The sequence below is a fragment of the Hypomesus nipponensis genome, chromosome 3 (assembly GCF_054491055.1).
Source record: "Hypomesus nipponensis isolate SF chromosome 3, ASM5449105v1, whole genome shotgun sequence".
Lineage (NCBI taxonomy): Eukaryota > Metazoa > Chordata > Actinopteri > Osmeriformes > Osmeridae > Hypomesus > Hypomesus nipponensis.
The window spans coordinates 14,228,177-14,242,500 of record NC_140363.1 but is presented as its reverse complement, the minus strand read 5'-3'; the positions used below and the strand labels follow the sequence as shown (position 1 = coordinate 14,242,500).

Sequence of the window (14,324 nt, the reverse complement as noted above, 5' to 3'; positions counted from 1 at the left end):
GCTCTCCACTATCTCCACCTGAGCCCCAGGACACACTGGGGCGTGGAAAAGACAGTATCGTGTGTGAGATCTTCAAGTAAGACCATTTCACAGGAGAGACCATGCTCTCTCTCCACATTCTAGGATGAGGAAGCACTGTCCATGTGGCTCCAGGCCAGGGGCAACGGACTAAGTTTAGGTTAACTGTATGGAGATGTCGCTCATTGCTACAGAGCACATTGTTATAGTAAGTATACCGATCAAAACTCCCAAACAAAAGTACTGTCCTTGAGGTACTGACCTTAAAAAAAGATTGACAGTAAAAAATAGAATCTATATTAAGTTTGGGGGCCATTATGTTTTTAAACCAGATGCATTAATATTGGATTGTTTTCATGGCGAGATGAAGATGGAGGATTTTAATGAAAACATAAATATTTTATAGTGTTTGACTGAATCATACATTATTAAAGGTTCAGCTAGATCAATAGGACTATCTGTCGGGTTTGTTGTCTCCCACGTTCTCGTCGAAGAGGACAACACTCTTTTTCTCCATAATTATGATTTGTCAGGGCAGTACAAAAACAGAGAGGAAGGCACATTCTTTTTCCAGTGGAAAAACACTTTAAAACGGGGAGGCTGACCTCCCTCTCTCCCTCCCTCTCTCCCTCTCCCCAGGCAGGGGCTGGACCTGGGCTGTGCTGGCCCTCCTGACTCCAGCCTCTCGGTCAAGGTCAGAGAGAGGACACAGAACACTGCAGCTGGACTGTGTGTTCTACTGGAAGGTACCCCGGTCTCCTGGCAGGAAGACTGTGTAGCTGAAGAAGGTTTTTTGGGGTCTGCTGTCAGTTCATTGGACGCTTAGAATCTTCATTTCAATGGTTTGTTTGCTATGCTATGCAAATAGCCATTCGGAAGTACAATCTGATTCTCACAATTTTTGCAGCACACTTTACTTCTAATTTAAAAGTATAATAATAATAATAATAAATTGTATTTATATTTCACTCTATATTCAAGCAATCTCTGAGTGCTACAAAGCAAATTAAAAAGAATCAAAGTTTAATAATACGAAAAAAATAAAATAAAATCAAGGTCAATAAATAATTAAAAGCAAACTCTATAAAACACATTTAGTGAAAAGCTTTTTCAAAAATATATGTTTTTAGGTTTCCTAATCTGTCATCTGAGGGGCCTTAAGATGGTCAGGGAGTGCGTTCAACAGCCTGGGCGCAGCAGACTCAAAAGCCCTATCGTGCTGTATGGCTTGGTTCTAGGGGCTTTAAGGGTGTGTAAGGTTGCAGATCGGAGGGTGCGTGAGGAGGTCTGGGGGGAGAGGAGTTCCTGTAGGTAAATGGGGGCATGTCCGTGAAGGCAGCTGGTGGGTGCAAAGGGAGACCTTAAATTGAATTCTGAATGGAACAGGGAGCCAGTGGGGAGTTTTCAGGAAGAGGGTGATAAGATCGTAGTTGCGCACCCTCATCAGGATCCTGGCAGCGCTGTTTTGAATGTATTGCAGTCTCTGCATGCTCTTGCCAGGGATCCCGATGAGGAGTGCATTAAAGTACTCCAGCCTGGAGGAGACACAGGCGTGGACAAGCTTCTCTGCATCTGCCAGGGTGAGTTTGGCGATGTTCGACAGAGTTGGACGGAGATTGGCAATGCATAAGTGTGATGCCCCGCATTCCCAGAGCGCTAGGCTAGTCCCGTTTATGTTGTTCACCTGTGTCTTGTTAAAGGTCTGTTTCATTTTGCCCCTGTGTAGTTTAATGTTTAATACCCTAATGTTCTGTCTGTCTCCCTGGGTGTGTTGCAGTCCTAAGCCGTGTCTACTACCGCACACTTGTGCACTTCGAGCACTGACTTGCAGTGCTTTGGGCGCTTCACTCACAAAACCAGCAGAATTCAGTGCACTGAAAGTACCCGGATGGCACACTGCAAACTGTGTACAACGATGGACACTACTCGCCCTAAACGGACGCAATCTTGGCTACGTAGCGGAAGAAGAGGAGCCCTTTCAGGAGCTTTTTCCACTTGGGGTGGAGAAGCACGTCCATTTTGGCAGGTTTTCGCGGGTGTCGTGAGCAGATTTGCGTCTGTCACTTCCGCCAAGTGTTTCATGTAAGTGTTCCATTTGAGACAGCACTTATCACCGACGGAGTGCACTGAATATGTAAGTGCACTGTTTTGCAGTGCACTGTATTGCAGTGTACTTCGTAAAGTGTGCGGTAGTAGACACAGCTGAGGACTGCAACACACACCCAGGGAGACAGACAGGACATTAGGGTATTAAACATTAAACTACACAGGGGCCCTCGTCTCGTTTTGTGTCTCTCTCTCTCTCTCTCTCTCTCTCTCTCTCTCTCTCTCTCTCTCTCTCTCTCTCTCTCTCTCTCTCTCTCTCTCTCTCTCTCTCTCTCTCTCTCTCTCTCTCTCTCTCTCTCTCTCTCTCTCTCTCTCTCTCTCTCTCTCTCTCTCTCTCTCTCTCTCTCTCTCTCTCTCTCTCTCTCTCTCTCTCTCTCTCTCTCTCTCTCTCTCTCTCTCTCTCTCTCTCTCGGCTCCCTGCACACCTGTGTCTCGTTCCAATCACCCAGCTGTTGTCTATTGTGTAATCACCCTGCCCTGTATATACGTTTGCTCCCTTTGTCAGTCCTTGTTGGTTGTTGTCTATATGAGGGACCGTGCTGTGTTCTGCCTGTTGAAGTTATTGTGAACCCACTTCTGTCTCTTTGCTCTTCAGTCCAGCTGGCCACAATTGAACTGTCTAATATTTACACTGTTCTCTGTTCACAATACTGTAGTAACTAATACACACCTGTTCTGTTAGTAGAGCAATTCTCCACCAAGCCTCAGACCTGACTTGCCCACACCACTGCAGTACAGCCTGGAGAATCTGGACCCAGCAACCATCCGCTTCTTCAGCTAATAAGATTGTGCGTAATAAAGTACCCCCTGTTGTCTGCGAGTTACATCATAATTTTACCGCCCTGGAAGAACCAGGAGGAGCAGTCTTCCTGACAGCCCCATACCGAGGACTGGCTTCTCAAGGAAGCCAAACTTTTAATGTTACTGAACGGCCCAACAAGCACACACATCTCTGGATTAATCCCTCAGAGCAGGAGCGGTTGTCACACTAACACTCCCTCCTTTGAGAGTATCATGGAGTCAAACAGACAGCATCACCACAGTTCATTAAGTGGTGCAGTTGGGAGTGCAGGGATTATACAGCATACCAATGTTTTCATGGATGCCAAGTGTCCCTACTTCTTTAGCCTGTCACAGAAACACGCCTGAGTCACCTTCACCTAGACACACTCACACACTCAAAGTCCATCAGCACCATCCAGTCACACACACATTAACCCGACACACACATTACATTTTACATTTACATTTACGTTCTTATCCAGAGCGACTTACAGTAAGTACAGGGACATTCCCCGAGGCAAGTAGGGTGAAGTGCCTTGCCCAAGGACACAATGTCATTTCGCATGGCCGGGAATCGAACCGGCAACCTTCGGATTACTAGCCCGATTCCCTAACTGCTCAGCCATCTGACCTCCCACACATTTCTGATGCACGGCCTGCGTGACAGTCTGAGAAGCGGTGAGGCAGAGAGGGGGTCTCTACCCTGCCCTAAACTGCTGACAAGTGGTGTGTGGAGGGAGGACAGAGGGAAGGGCGAAAGGAGTATAGTGGGTCAGATAGGAGGGAGGGGAGTAAGGAGGCTGGTGAGAAGGATCGAAGGATGTAGGGAAGCCTTCAAAGGGATGAAGGAAGGGGTGAGGAGGATATGGAAAAGATGGAGGGTACAGGGATGGAGGGAAGGAGAGAGGGAGTGGGCGGGTGAGGACGATGCTGGTGAGCGAGGGCTAATCCTCTTTCCTGCCTGCTGTGCAGCGGAGGACATTGACGATGCAAATCCTGGTGTGCAGAGTCAGGCAGGCACAGAGACGGAGGCCAGGGATATAGCAGCTGCTCTATCTGTACAGGACTGGAGCAGTGAGGACTGGGGTGGTAACAGTAAGTGGTGCTTTCTGCTGGACTGTAGTGATGTCAGAACCATTGTGCTCCCGGTCCTGCCTCCCTATTGGCTGATGATGATTCTGATAGAAGGGCCTCTTAATGAAGCCCAAATCAAGCTGCCACATCTGAGCAATGATATGACAGGAAGTTCCCTGACATTGCATGCATGTCGCTGCCCAGAGACCCACCCTGATACCAAACACACTATGTAAGTAGTGTCTAACCTACTTAGATGCTATGCAGGCTGTGTCGACATAGCACAGCGGTGGTGTTTTGTGGCTGTTAAGCAGCTTATTAGCTGTCAAAGCGTTGAACTGCGGTCTTCTTTATAAGCGGTGACAAGGCCTGTCGCTGTCGCCATGGGCAACCTTTCATCAGAGAGTGGAAGGCACTTGTCTCTCTGTATCGACGAGGAGCGGCGGCCTACGTCTGCTGAGAGCCACTCACATCAAGAGAACATGAACCTAATCAATACAGCGAGGAGAGAGGAGGAGAGGGGAGAGGAAAGGAGGAGGAGAGGAAGGGAGGGAGGGGAGGGGAGAAAGGAGGAGAGGGGAGAGGAAAGGAGGAGGAGAGGAAGGGAGGGAGGGGAGGAAGGGAGGGAGGGGAGGGGAGAGGAAAGGAGGAGAAGAGGAAGGGAGGGAGGGGAGGGGAGAAAGGAGGAGAGGGGAGAGCAGAGCAGAGCTGTCCCAGGAAGCTCTGAGTCACATGTCTCTTACCCGTGACCAGGAAGGTGCAGCGTCCCGCCCCGGCCTCGTTCGTGATGTCACAGGTGTACTCTCCGTATCCCTCGCGGTTGAGGCTGCGAACCTGGTAGTCTGTGTCGTCGCGCTGATCGTTGAACGTGCCCACAGTGAGGAGGCGTGTCCCCAGCTTCCACTCGTACTTGAGGTCGCGAGCGGGGTGAGCCCGGAGCAGACGGCAGGTCAGGAGGAAGGCCCGACCCAAACCCTGACGGACCTCTGTGTACACCGGCTCCACCGTGGGGGGGTCTGCCATTGGGATTACATGACTTAGATTAGATTACTGTAGTGAGTTTCTAATTGACACAGGATTAGTTACATTAGATGAACATTTGTTGAGTGTAGCACATAACCTTTCCACAAATGCACGCACGCACACACAGACACACACACACAAATACACGAATACAGTGGCGTCTAACGAGCTACTGACACGAGAGGAGAGTTGACACGGAGGACTGGATGCAAAAAAGCTAAACTTTCAAAACCACTGCCTGACTCTGCACTAAATTGAGTGGGACCGCTGGGCTGCATCTAAAGTGCTGTATCATATTCTATGATTATTATCCCACGCAGGGCAATATAATGGGCAGAGCAGTCAGGGCTTGAGAAAGGGCCATCTTTCTCCTCCCATCTTATTCAGAGAGCTCTCCGAGGAGCTGTCCTCTGTTGACTCTGTGGTGGGAGGGAGCACAGCTAACAGCCTCCTGGTGGAAGAGGGGGGTGAAGAGGAGGATGAAGTGGACGAGGAGGGGGTAGAGAGAGAAGAAGGATATGGGCGAAGAAGCTGGAAGAAGAGATGGAAGAACTGGAGTAGGGCGGAGGAGTAGAGGGAAGAGGTGGATTCCTTAGGGACTGTTTTCATTTAGTTCAAAGAAAAAACGGCCTGGTTCACAAAAGATCTGAGTGCCACTTCAGAGCAGATGATACTCCACATACTTCTAGACTTCATTCTACATACTTCTAATCTTCTCTCTTCCCTCCCTAAAGCCCTCTTGGCCAACTCTCTATCCCTAATGCTTGTTATAGGCTGGATCGGGGTAGATTAGCATAGTGTAGGATAGCGTGCTACAAGGGTGAACATCAATACGCTTCAGAGCACATTTTCTATTTTGTATTACTGGACGAAAAAATAATTGCAGGCAAAGATGAAATGCTTAAAGTAGTAATAATTGGGTATTTTTCAGAGGGAGACGTGATCTTGGTTGGTTGGGTTTGGAGTGATGCTGAAGGAACGGATGTGCGAGGGTGGCAGTGAGTGTCGGAGAACGGCTGTAATTATCTCTTCATTAGACATTACATTTAGTGATTTAGCAGACGCTCTTTTCCGGAGCGACTTACAGTCGTTCTGTAAGTCGCTCCAGTTGCCCCAAGGCAAGTAGGGTGAAGTGCCCAAGGACACAACAACATGTGCACCACCCGGGATTCGAACTGGCAACCTTCAGATTACTAGCCGATGCTCTACCCGCTCAGCCACCTGACTTCCACACATTAGACTGCAAATAGCACATAAATAATCATCAGCTTCCTATCAATGTTCCAGACAATTCACCTGAAGTTTGGAGAATGCTAGCGACTGCAGGACTACACTATCTGCACCGACATGCACACAGACACACGCATGCACAAACACCGCTACAAAGTCAGATGCCACATCACAAACAAAAAGTAGGTGTGAAAGTGACAAGTATGGGCATTGACCTTTACAGTTAGCATGCCTGGAACAATCCGTTCTAACCCCTGCCCACACAAACATGCTCCCCCACACACACACACACACACACACGTAGCTCTCCTTTAAGGAAGTTGGAAATCTCGAACAAAGCCAGCATGCCCTCTATGGCCCCCGACTCAGTTTCTGCTAAACTGCACACGCACGCACACACACACGTACAGATACACATAGTCACACACACGTCATAATTACGTCTTTGTCAGTGTTTAGCTTGTACCCTGGCCAATAGATCCTATTAACCCTCAAGTTGATAAGGTGTCGTAGGAGATGGACTGAGGTGGAAACGAGGGATGGAGGGAGAGGAGGGACAAAAAGGGCAAGTGTCTCCGCTCTGCACTAAGGGGGGAGATAAGTGTTAATTGGGTTCACGTATGTCACCTGGGAGTATTCAATTAAGACTGAGTGGGTCTGGAGTCTGTAGATCTGGCAACTGTGGCTCAAGGCCAGGCAGGAATGATGGGGGTGTGTCTAACATCTGCTCCTGTCTTGACCAGCCTAGACTCATGGTTAGGTTGTTGTTAGTCATGAGAGCAGTTCATCCCTTTACACCTTTACATATTCCCTGAACCCTGGTGGTTTGTGCTGTATCAGTGAGTGTGTGTGTGTGTGTGTGTGTGTGTGTGTCCAATAGCAATCACGCGCTTGCGTAACTGGATTAAACTGGTCAGCCATAGTCAATGTCTTCAGCTCACATCATGATCCTGTATGAACCACAACGAGAGGTGTGCATTTCTGATGTAAGCAAGAAATGGCGAAATGCGAATCAATATCAGAAAGAGTACCACTGGAAGAGGGATTCATTCCACTTTCCTCATACAGTGGTTACATATGCAGCCATTGTAGTTGACTGTAAAATGTAATTAATTCTATTTAAATCTTTGGTTAAACGCTGCCCTGGTTTAACACACTACTGTGGATACACACACATTCTTCCTCAACAGATGGCTAGTCGCCATGGCGTCACCAAGGGGGAGGGACAGCTGTGGGGGAGGAGGAGGGGATGGAGGGATTGAGAGAGAGAGATGGAGAGTGGAATGAGATGGATGAGAGAGAGAGAAAAAAGAAGCCTATTTTCATTTCATTACCAATATAACAGAGTAATGCTGATCTGGGGGCTTAAAGCATGGGCATATCCAGGGCAATCTTTCTACCTCCCTGGTGACTGTGACAACATCCTGCCGCGCCTCCTCCCCTCTCTTTTTTCTTTATCCTCCAGTCCAAATTGCGGTCTATCCTTCTTTTTTTTTCTCCCTCTCCTTCTCTCGCTCCTGTTCCCGTCTCAATCCATCTGCAGAACCACATCCCCAAACCTGTCTTTTCTCTCACTGCTCCCCCCCTTCCTCCACGGTCCTCTTTACTCTCATCCCTCTCTCCATCCCGCCTCCCGCCCCCATGGACTCTGCTGTGGAGCAGCCTCAGCTGTCAGAGATGGAAGTACAAAGACATCATCCAGGGGCCCACACTGGTATCCAGCGTGGGCACACACACACTGGTACCCAGCGTGGACACACACACACACACACAAACATACACACACAAAAACCCACACAGCCAAAGGCTCACTCTGGTGCCCAGCTCCACCACCAGTAATGAGGCTTGTGGACAAGGATTATCCCCTACCCTAGCATAGCCTAGCCTAATCTAATGTAGCCTAGCCTTTATTGTCAATGGAAGCATAATGTCTTGACAATGTGTTATAGGAGGCTGGGACAAACACACATGGAATCCCCCCCACACACCCATACACACACAATCATTCACAATGTTTTGCATACTGACCTACGGGGGGTTATATTGTGTACGCTGTCTGCAGACAAGCAGCAGTAAATCAGAGCCCATCTACTCAATGTGTGTATAATACCATGGCCTGCTGCCTTCATACTAACTTCACCTTACATGCCGACTCTCAAGGACAGTCGCTGCAGGAGTTACATAATGAGAACAGTTAAAATGGCTAACCAAAGAATCGTGACTCACATGCACTCACACACGCACACGAAAACCTTTACACACACACACACACACACACATCTTCACATGCAACATAAATGGGATGAGAAAAGACACAAACGATAGAGTGATGAGAGACAAAGATTGAACGCAGAGCCACATATGTGCATGAACTGCAAAAAGGCTTTGGTTTCCCATTTGGCTTTCCTGAACAGATAAGTGCAGGTCTCTCTCTCTCTCTCTCTCTCTCTCCCCCGGTTCCCTCCTCTGTGTGTTCTCTCCTCTGGGTGGCCGGTGGTGGGGCTGGTCTCATCCCTCCTCTCCCTCTGGCAGAGTGGGGCACAGCGTAGAGAACAAGCTGCCCACAGGGATCATCCTTGGCTGACTCACACTACTGGGCAATGGTCCTGGTGAGCCATAGTGACACACACACACACACACACACACACACACACAGCTACTCTGGCTCATTCTTTACTCACAGTGTGCACCAGTGGTGTGTGAGCAGGGGGAGGCAGACAGATTTTTCGGAGGAGTTATGACACCAGGAAGTGAGAAGCGGTGATCTGAGCGAGAGAGGCTCTGGATTTCCACCAGGCAGCCTGCTGCATCACCTCTCCTTTCCTCTCATGTCCTCTCCTCTTCTCTCATATCCTTTTTCGCTTCACACTTATAAAGCAGTAATTCATTCCACCAGCTCGCTCCTGTACACCATTCATCCCAACCCCACTCCACCAGGTTACATACACCAAGGGCAATTTACATTATGGATTATATGATTACATCCCCTACCCCCCCCCCCCCCCACCACCACCTCCCTCTCCAAAATGCTCTCAGTCCTGCTGCCTCTTCTCCTGAACACAAGCAAACCACTCCCACTAATGGACAGGAACACCTACCCATCGTTCTTTGCAGGGCGTCGAGGTTTTGCGAGGAACATTTCCTTTGCGGGTGGATGGATGGTGGGCAGCTGATTAGGACCCATGAACCTCCCACCCTGGGCTAATAGGAGAATCCCAGAGGTGGACACACGCCTGTTTTCAGCACCCAAGGTTGAAATTCATATCAAACCTTGTGAATGATACAGGATGTGGGTCGACATTGATTCTCTCTCCACCTCTCCCTCTCTAGTAGTATCAAATCATCCATCCATCTATCTATTTACCTTTCTATCCATTTATCTCTTTTCCCCCCCATCTCTTTTTATCCGCATGAGGGATCTGAAAACCGCTATGAGAGCTAGATGGTAGAACACAGAAGATGAGACTTAAATGGTAGATAGCAGACAGGAAATGAGGATGTGTGGGACAGGAAGGAGATGCAGCAGACATAGGAGACCCCTCCAGGCCACTCACACTGCACCACCAGCTCGATGAGGGCCTCGCGGGGTTTGACGTTGAAGCCGTTGTACTGACTGGTCTGGCAACGGTAGGTTCCCGTCAACTCCCTGGAAACGTTGAGGATACGCAGCACGCCGTCGTAGCTCTCGGTGGTCATGGCTCCGTCGGGCATGGCCGCCTCCTTGTCGGCCCGGGACCAGAGGATGATGGGCTTGGGCTTGCCAGAGACCAGACACTGCAGCTCCACCGTCTCCCCCTCCTGGACCACCAGGGAGGACTTCCCCCTGGGCACCGTCAGCTCTGGAGGGACTGGAGACACCGGGAGAGAGGGAGAGGAGGAGAGAGAGGGAGGGAGGGAGAGGAGGAGAGAGAGGGAGGGACGGAGGGAGGGAGGGAGGGAGAGGGGGAGAGAGAGGGGGAGATAGAGGAGGGAGAGAAGGAGAGAGAGGAAGGGAGAGAGGGAGAGGGGGAGAGAGAGGGGGAGACGGAGGGAGGGAGGGAGGGAGGGAGGGAGGGAGGGAGGGAGGGAGGGAGGGAGGGAGGGAGGGAGGGAGGGAGGGAGGGAGGGAGGGAGGGAGGGAGGGAGGGAGGGAGGGGGGGGGGGGGGGAGGGAGGGAGGGAGGGAGGGAGGGAGGGAGGGAGGGGGGGAGGGAGGGAGGGAGGGAGGGAGGGAGGGAGGGAGGGAGGGAGGGAGGGAGGGAGGGAGGGAGGGAGGGAGGGAGGAGGAGAGAGGGAGAGGAGGAGAGAGAGGGAGGGAGAGGAGGAGAGAGAGGGAGGGAGGGAGAGAGAGGAGGAGAGAGAGGGAGGGAGGTACAGAGAGAGGGGGGAAGAGAGAGGGAGGGAGGAAGAGGAGGAGAGAGAGGGAGGAACAGAGAGGAGGAGAGAGAGGGAGGGAGGAACAGAGAGGAGGAGAGAGAGAGAGGAAGGTACAGAGAGAGGGGGGAAGAGAGGGAGGGAGGAAGAGAGAGAGGGAGGGAAGAGAGAGGGAGGGAGGAAGAGAGAGAGGGAGGGAAGAGAGAGGGAGGGAGGAAGAGAGAGAGGGAGGGAAGAGAGAGGAAGGGAACGAAAGAGAGGGGAAGAAATGGAGGGAGCGAGAAACAGAGACTTGTCATCAGAGACATCGCGTTGACGCAGGAAGTACAAAGGCAGAACTAAGAGAGGTGATAAAGCACTGCCTCGGAGACACGCGGTCTCAGGTCAGTCATGTAGATCAGTAGAGTCCTCTCAGTTTTAGGCTGTGGGTTCTGTTCCCCTCCAGGCCTGGCCGTGGGCACCAGCAGCCCAGCACTGTGCTCCTGCTGTGCTGCTGTGGGGCGTTACTGCAGCTTGTTATGTTCTGCTCCATTGGCTATGGGACAGGGATGGGACAACAAAGTCTAACACTGAGTCAAAGACAGGCCCAAAGCCTTACTAACACATCCAGACAGCTAGATAGAGGGGATTGTTAGAGGGGACAGAAACTTACACATACATTTTTTTCACGCATGCATGCACACACCCCCCCACTGCCACCACCAGCACTGGGTTACGTAAGGCCCTGCAGGAAACCTGCTCCAGAAACCTGGGTGTGTGTATAGGTGTGAGTGTGTGTGTATAAGTGTGTGTGCTTTCCTGTATGCATGTGTGTATTCTCTCGAGGTTAGACCACACTAGCAGGCCTCTTCCAGCTTTCAGGGCAGGTCTAGAAGGTTCTACTGGAATTGGTTAATAGACTCTGTGCTCTTCCATTAAGTAGCTCTAATGGCCCAACAACGATCACATGTCCATCTCACTGAGTGTTCTGAGGTTAGCTCCCACTCTATCTGGCTGTCAGAACCCCCACCAGAGAGAGAGAGAGCATGGGGGAGGGAGAGAGAGAGAGGGGGGGGGGAATTGGAGGGAGGGTTACGATAACTGTGCTTCTACGTGCCGTCTCTCATCTCTGTCTCTCATCTCTCCTGAGCATTTAAACATAAATTGTCTAAACATGTTCATAGATGTACATCTTAGAGTGGATCAGTTTGCCTGCCATTAAGCTGTGTGAAGTATGCACTATTTACACACACACACACACACACACACACACACACACACACACACACACACACACACACACTGGGAGATGATCAGACAAGTTTACACAGGTGACCCAGCACAGTCAGGCTGTAAATAACCATGAGGGTTTGAAGTATACATGTGCTAGAAAATATCAGCAGTACTTCGACACCAATTAACACTGAGCTGGAGCTGATTGAGTGGATGGATCCTGATTACAGGCGAGTTGGCGTGACAACACTCCTGTTGGGATCAAAGCGACTGGATCTTATTATGCTGCTATGATGACAGTGGAGGATCAGGTAGAAAAACTGAATTTGAGTGTGTGTTGGCGATTGTGTGTGTGTTTGTGTGTGCGTGTGTGTGTGGTTGTGTGTCTTTTACATCTACCTCCTTGACATTGTGTGTCCTTACTCCTGTCACACACTCAAGTGACAGCTTCAGACTCTTCTTCGTCATTATCCTCTTCATCCTCTTCCTCCCCTCTCCTTCGGGATAATAAAGCAACTATCAAGTTGTCAGAGAAGCTTTCAAACCAATCAGTTCCTCAGAGATGAATGTTCAAGTGAAAGTAGTCAAGGACGCAGACTAAGAAAACAGCAGAGGACTACTGGACTGGATCCAGCAAAGTAAGACAGGAGTCACACCTCTAAAGTCCTCCAGAACTGGACTAGGACATGGTAGGACAGAGGGACTAGACCTCTACAGCCCTCCAGTAGAAGACAGTCCTGGACCACCATTAGGTAGGAAAGAAGAACCAAACCTCAACCTATCGAGAACAGGTCAACAGCCTTAGAAAAGGTCAACAGTTCGAGAAAAGGTCAACGGTTCAAGAAAAGTTCAAGAGTTCTAGAAAAGGTCAACTGTTCTAAAACAGGTCAACAGTTCGAGAAAAGGTCAACAGCTCGAGAAGTAGTAGTGTTCTCCGGGACCTCTCACCTGTCGTGGACGAGATGTTGACGTCGATGCTGATTTCCGGGATGCCGCCGTTCCTCAATGAGGCCACGCAGGTGTACGTGCCGAAGTCGGTGAATTTGAGGTCGATGATGTCCAGGTTGGTGGTGCCGGGGGAGACCTCAGCGTCGGTGTGGGTGATGACCATGCGCTCCGAACTGCGCAGCGGACGTCCGTTCTTCAGCCAGCTAAACATCAGTTCCTCAGGGGGCGTGGCCTCCACCTGGCAGGAGATCTTGACCTCGCGGCCGATCTGGATGTTGTCGTCGTTGTGGTAGGGGTCAGGGGTGATCCAGAAACGACCTTTCCTCAGGCCTGAAGGACGTGGAAATAGAAGAGATTAGAGGATTAGAGGGACAGAGAGAGAGCGAGAGCGAGAGCGAGAGCGAGCAAGAGAGAGAAAGAGAGAGAGAGAGAGAGAGAGCGCAAGCAGGAGGACAGGGCTGGTATTCAGATGAACAACCCCCCCTCCACACCAGCCACACACACACACAAACACTGTTCAATGCTGTACATGCTCTAATGCAGAACCCTCTACACTCAAAAATAATTTCCCCAAGCCCCATTCCAAGATACACTACCTCACCTGCGACATGAGTGGAATTAGTGAAATATTACATGGCCAGCCAACCGCATCATAAATACATGAAAACTATGAACACAGCACAAACAGGAGCGAGGTTGTTCTCTTGTTCCACTGGGATCCCACCCACATTCTGATAACACCACTGAGCTGAAATAGACTCTTTATAATAGAATCTTCCAAGGGGCACAAACATACTGTACACAGTTATGAACAGCGGATAAAAATACTCCAACAGAAAACTATATTAATGGTTAGTCCTATTTTCTTGGCCGCTATTAAGTCCTCTATTTATCTTGTGACAGGATATACAACTGCCTACTGACCAGGAAGTGCAGCTGCTGTTCTGCGTGGGTGCAGCTTGTTATTGTCCTCATTAATCAGAGAACAGGAGACAGGGGACGGCTCCATCCCCACCTCCCCATCAGGGAGGACACACACCCCTGACAGACAAGACACAAACCTCTCCCTCACACAGTTTTGGGGGAGTACAAGGCCCCGTGGTGTTGATCCGGCTCAGGGCAGCAGACTGCACCCTCCACCTTCCACCCTCCCAACGTCCACCCTCCCACCCTCCACCCTTCACCCTCCCACCCTCCACCCTCCACCCTCCCACCCTCCACCCCCAGAAAAACCCCAAGACATGCCACGCCCACACCCCCATGTACTGGCTCTTTGAGTAGACCCCCCCCCTTGCAAAAAGAAACCAGTTCCGGCTGAGTTCAACGTACTCATTTGTGCATAATGACCTCCACCTGGAGTCTAGATGTTACATAAGAAAAAGTTTTACCAACACAGCATCGAGAGACAGACACGTCATCCCTACTGGCACACACACACACACACACACACCACAATACAGCAAACACAGCAGGCACGACGACCTCATTAGCATACAGTAATAACATACCTCTTCAAGTCCACACCTACTGTTACCTCAGTATCTAATCTAGACAACAATGAGTCCTGCGTGTGGGTAT

General features: G+C 50.2%; 1 protein-coding gene across 1 annotated transcript in view; it reads right to left on the bottom strand.

Annotated features, from left to right (window-relative positions):
• mdga2a (MAM domain containing glycosylphosphatidylinositol anchor 2a) overlaps window positions 1-14,324 on the bottom strand; it is a 51,892-nt gene that overhangs the window by 15,602 nt on the left and 21,966 nt on the right. Inside the window, exons 7-9 of the mRNA XM_084678053.1 lie at window positions 12,747-13,076; window positions 9,789-10,082; window positions 4,725-4,997 (exon numbers count right to left, since the gene is read on the bottom strand). Coding sequence (XP_084534179.1) covers window positions 4,725-4,997; window positions 9,789-10,082; window positions 12,747-13,076 — 897 coding nt within the window. The remainder of the gene's footprint in view (window positions 1-4,724; window positions 4,998-9,788; window positions 10,083-12,746; window positions 13,077-14,324) is intronic.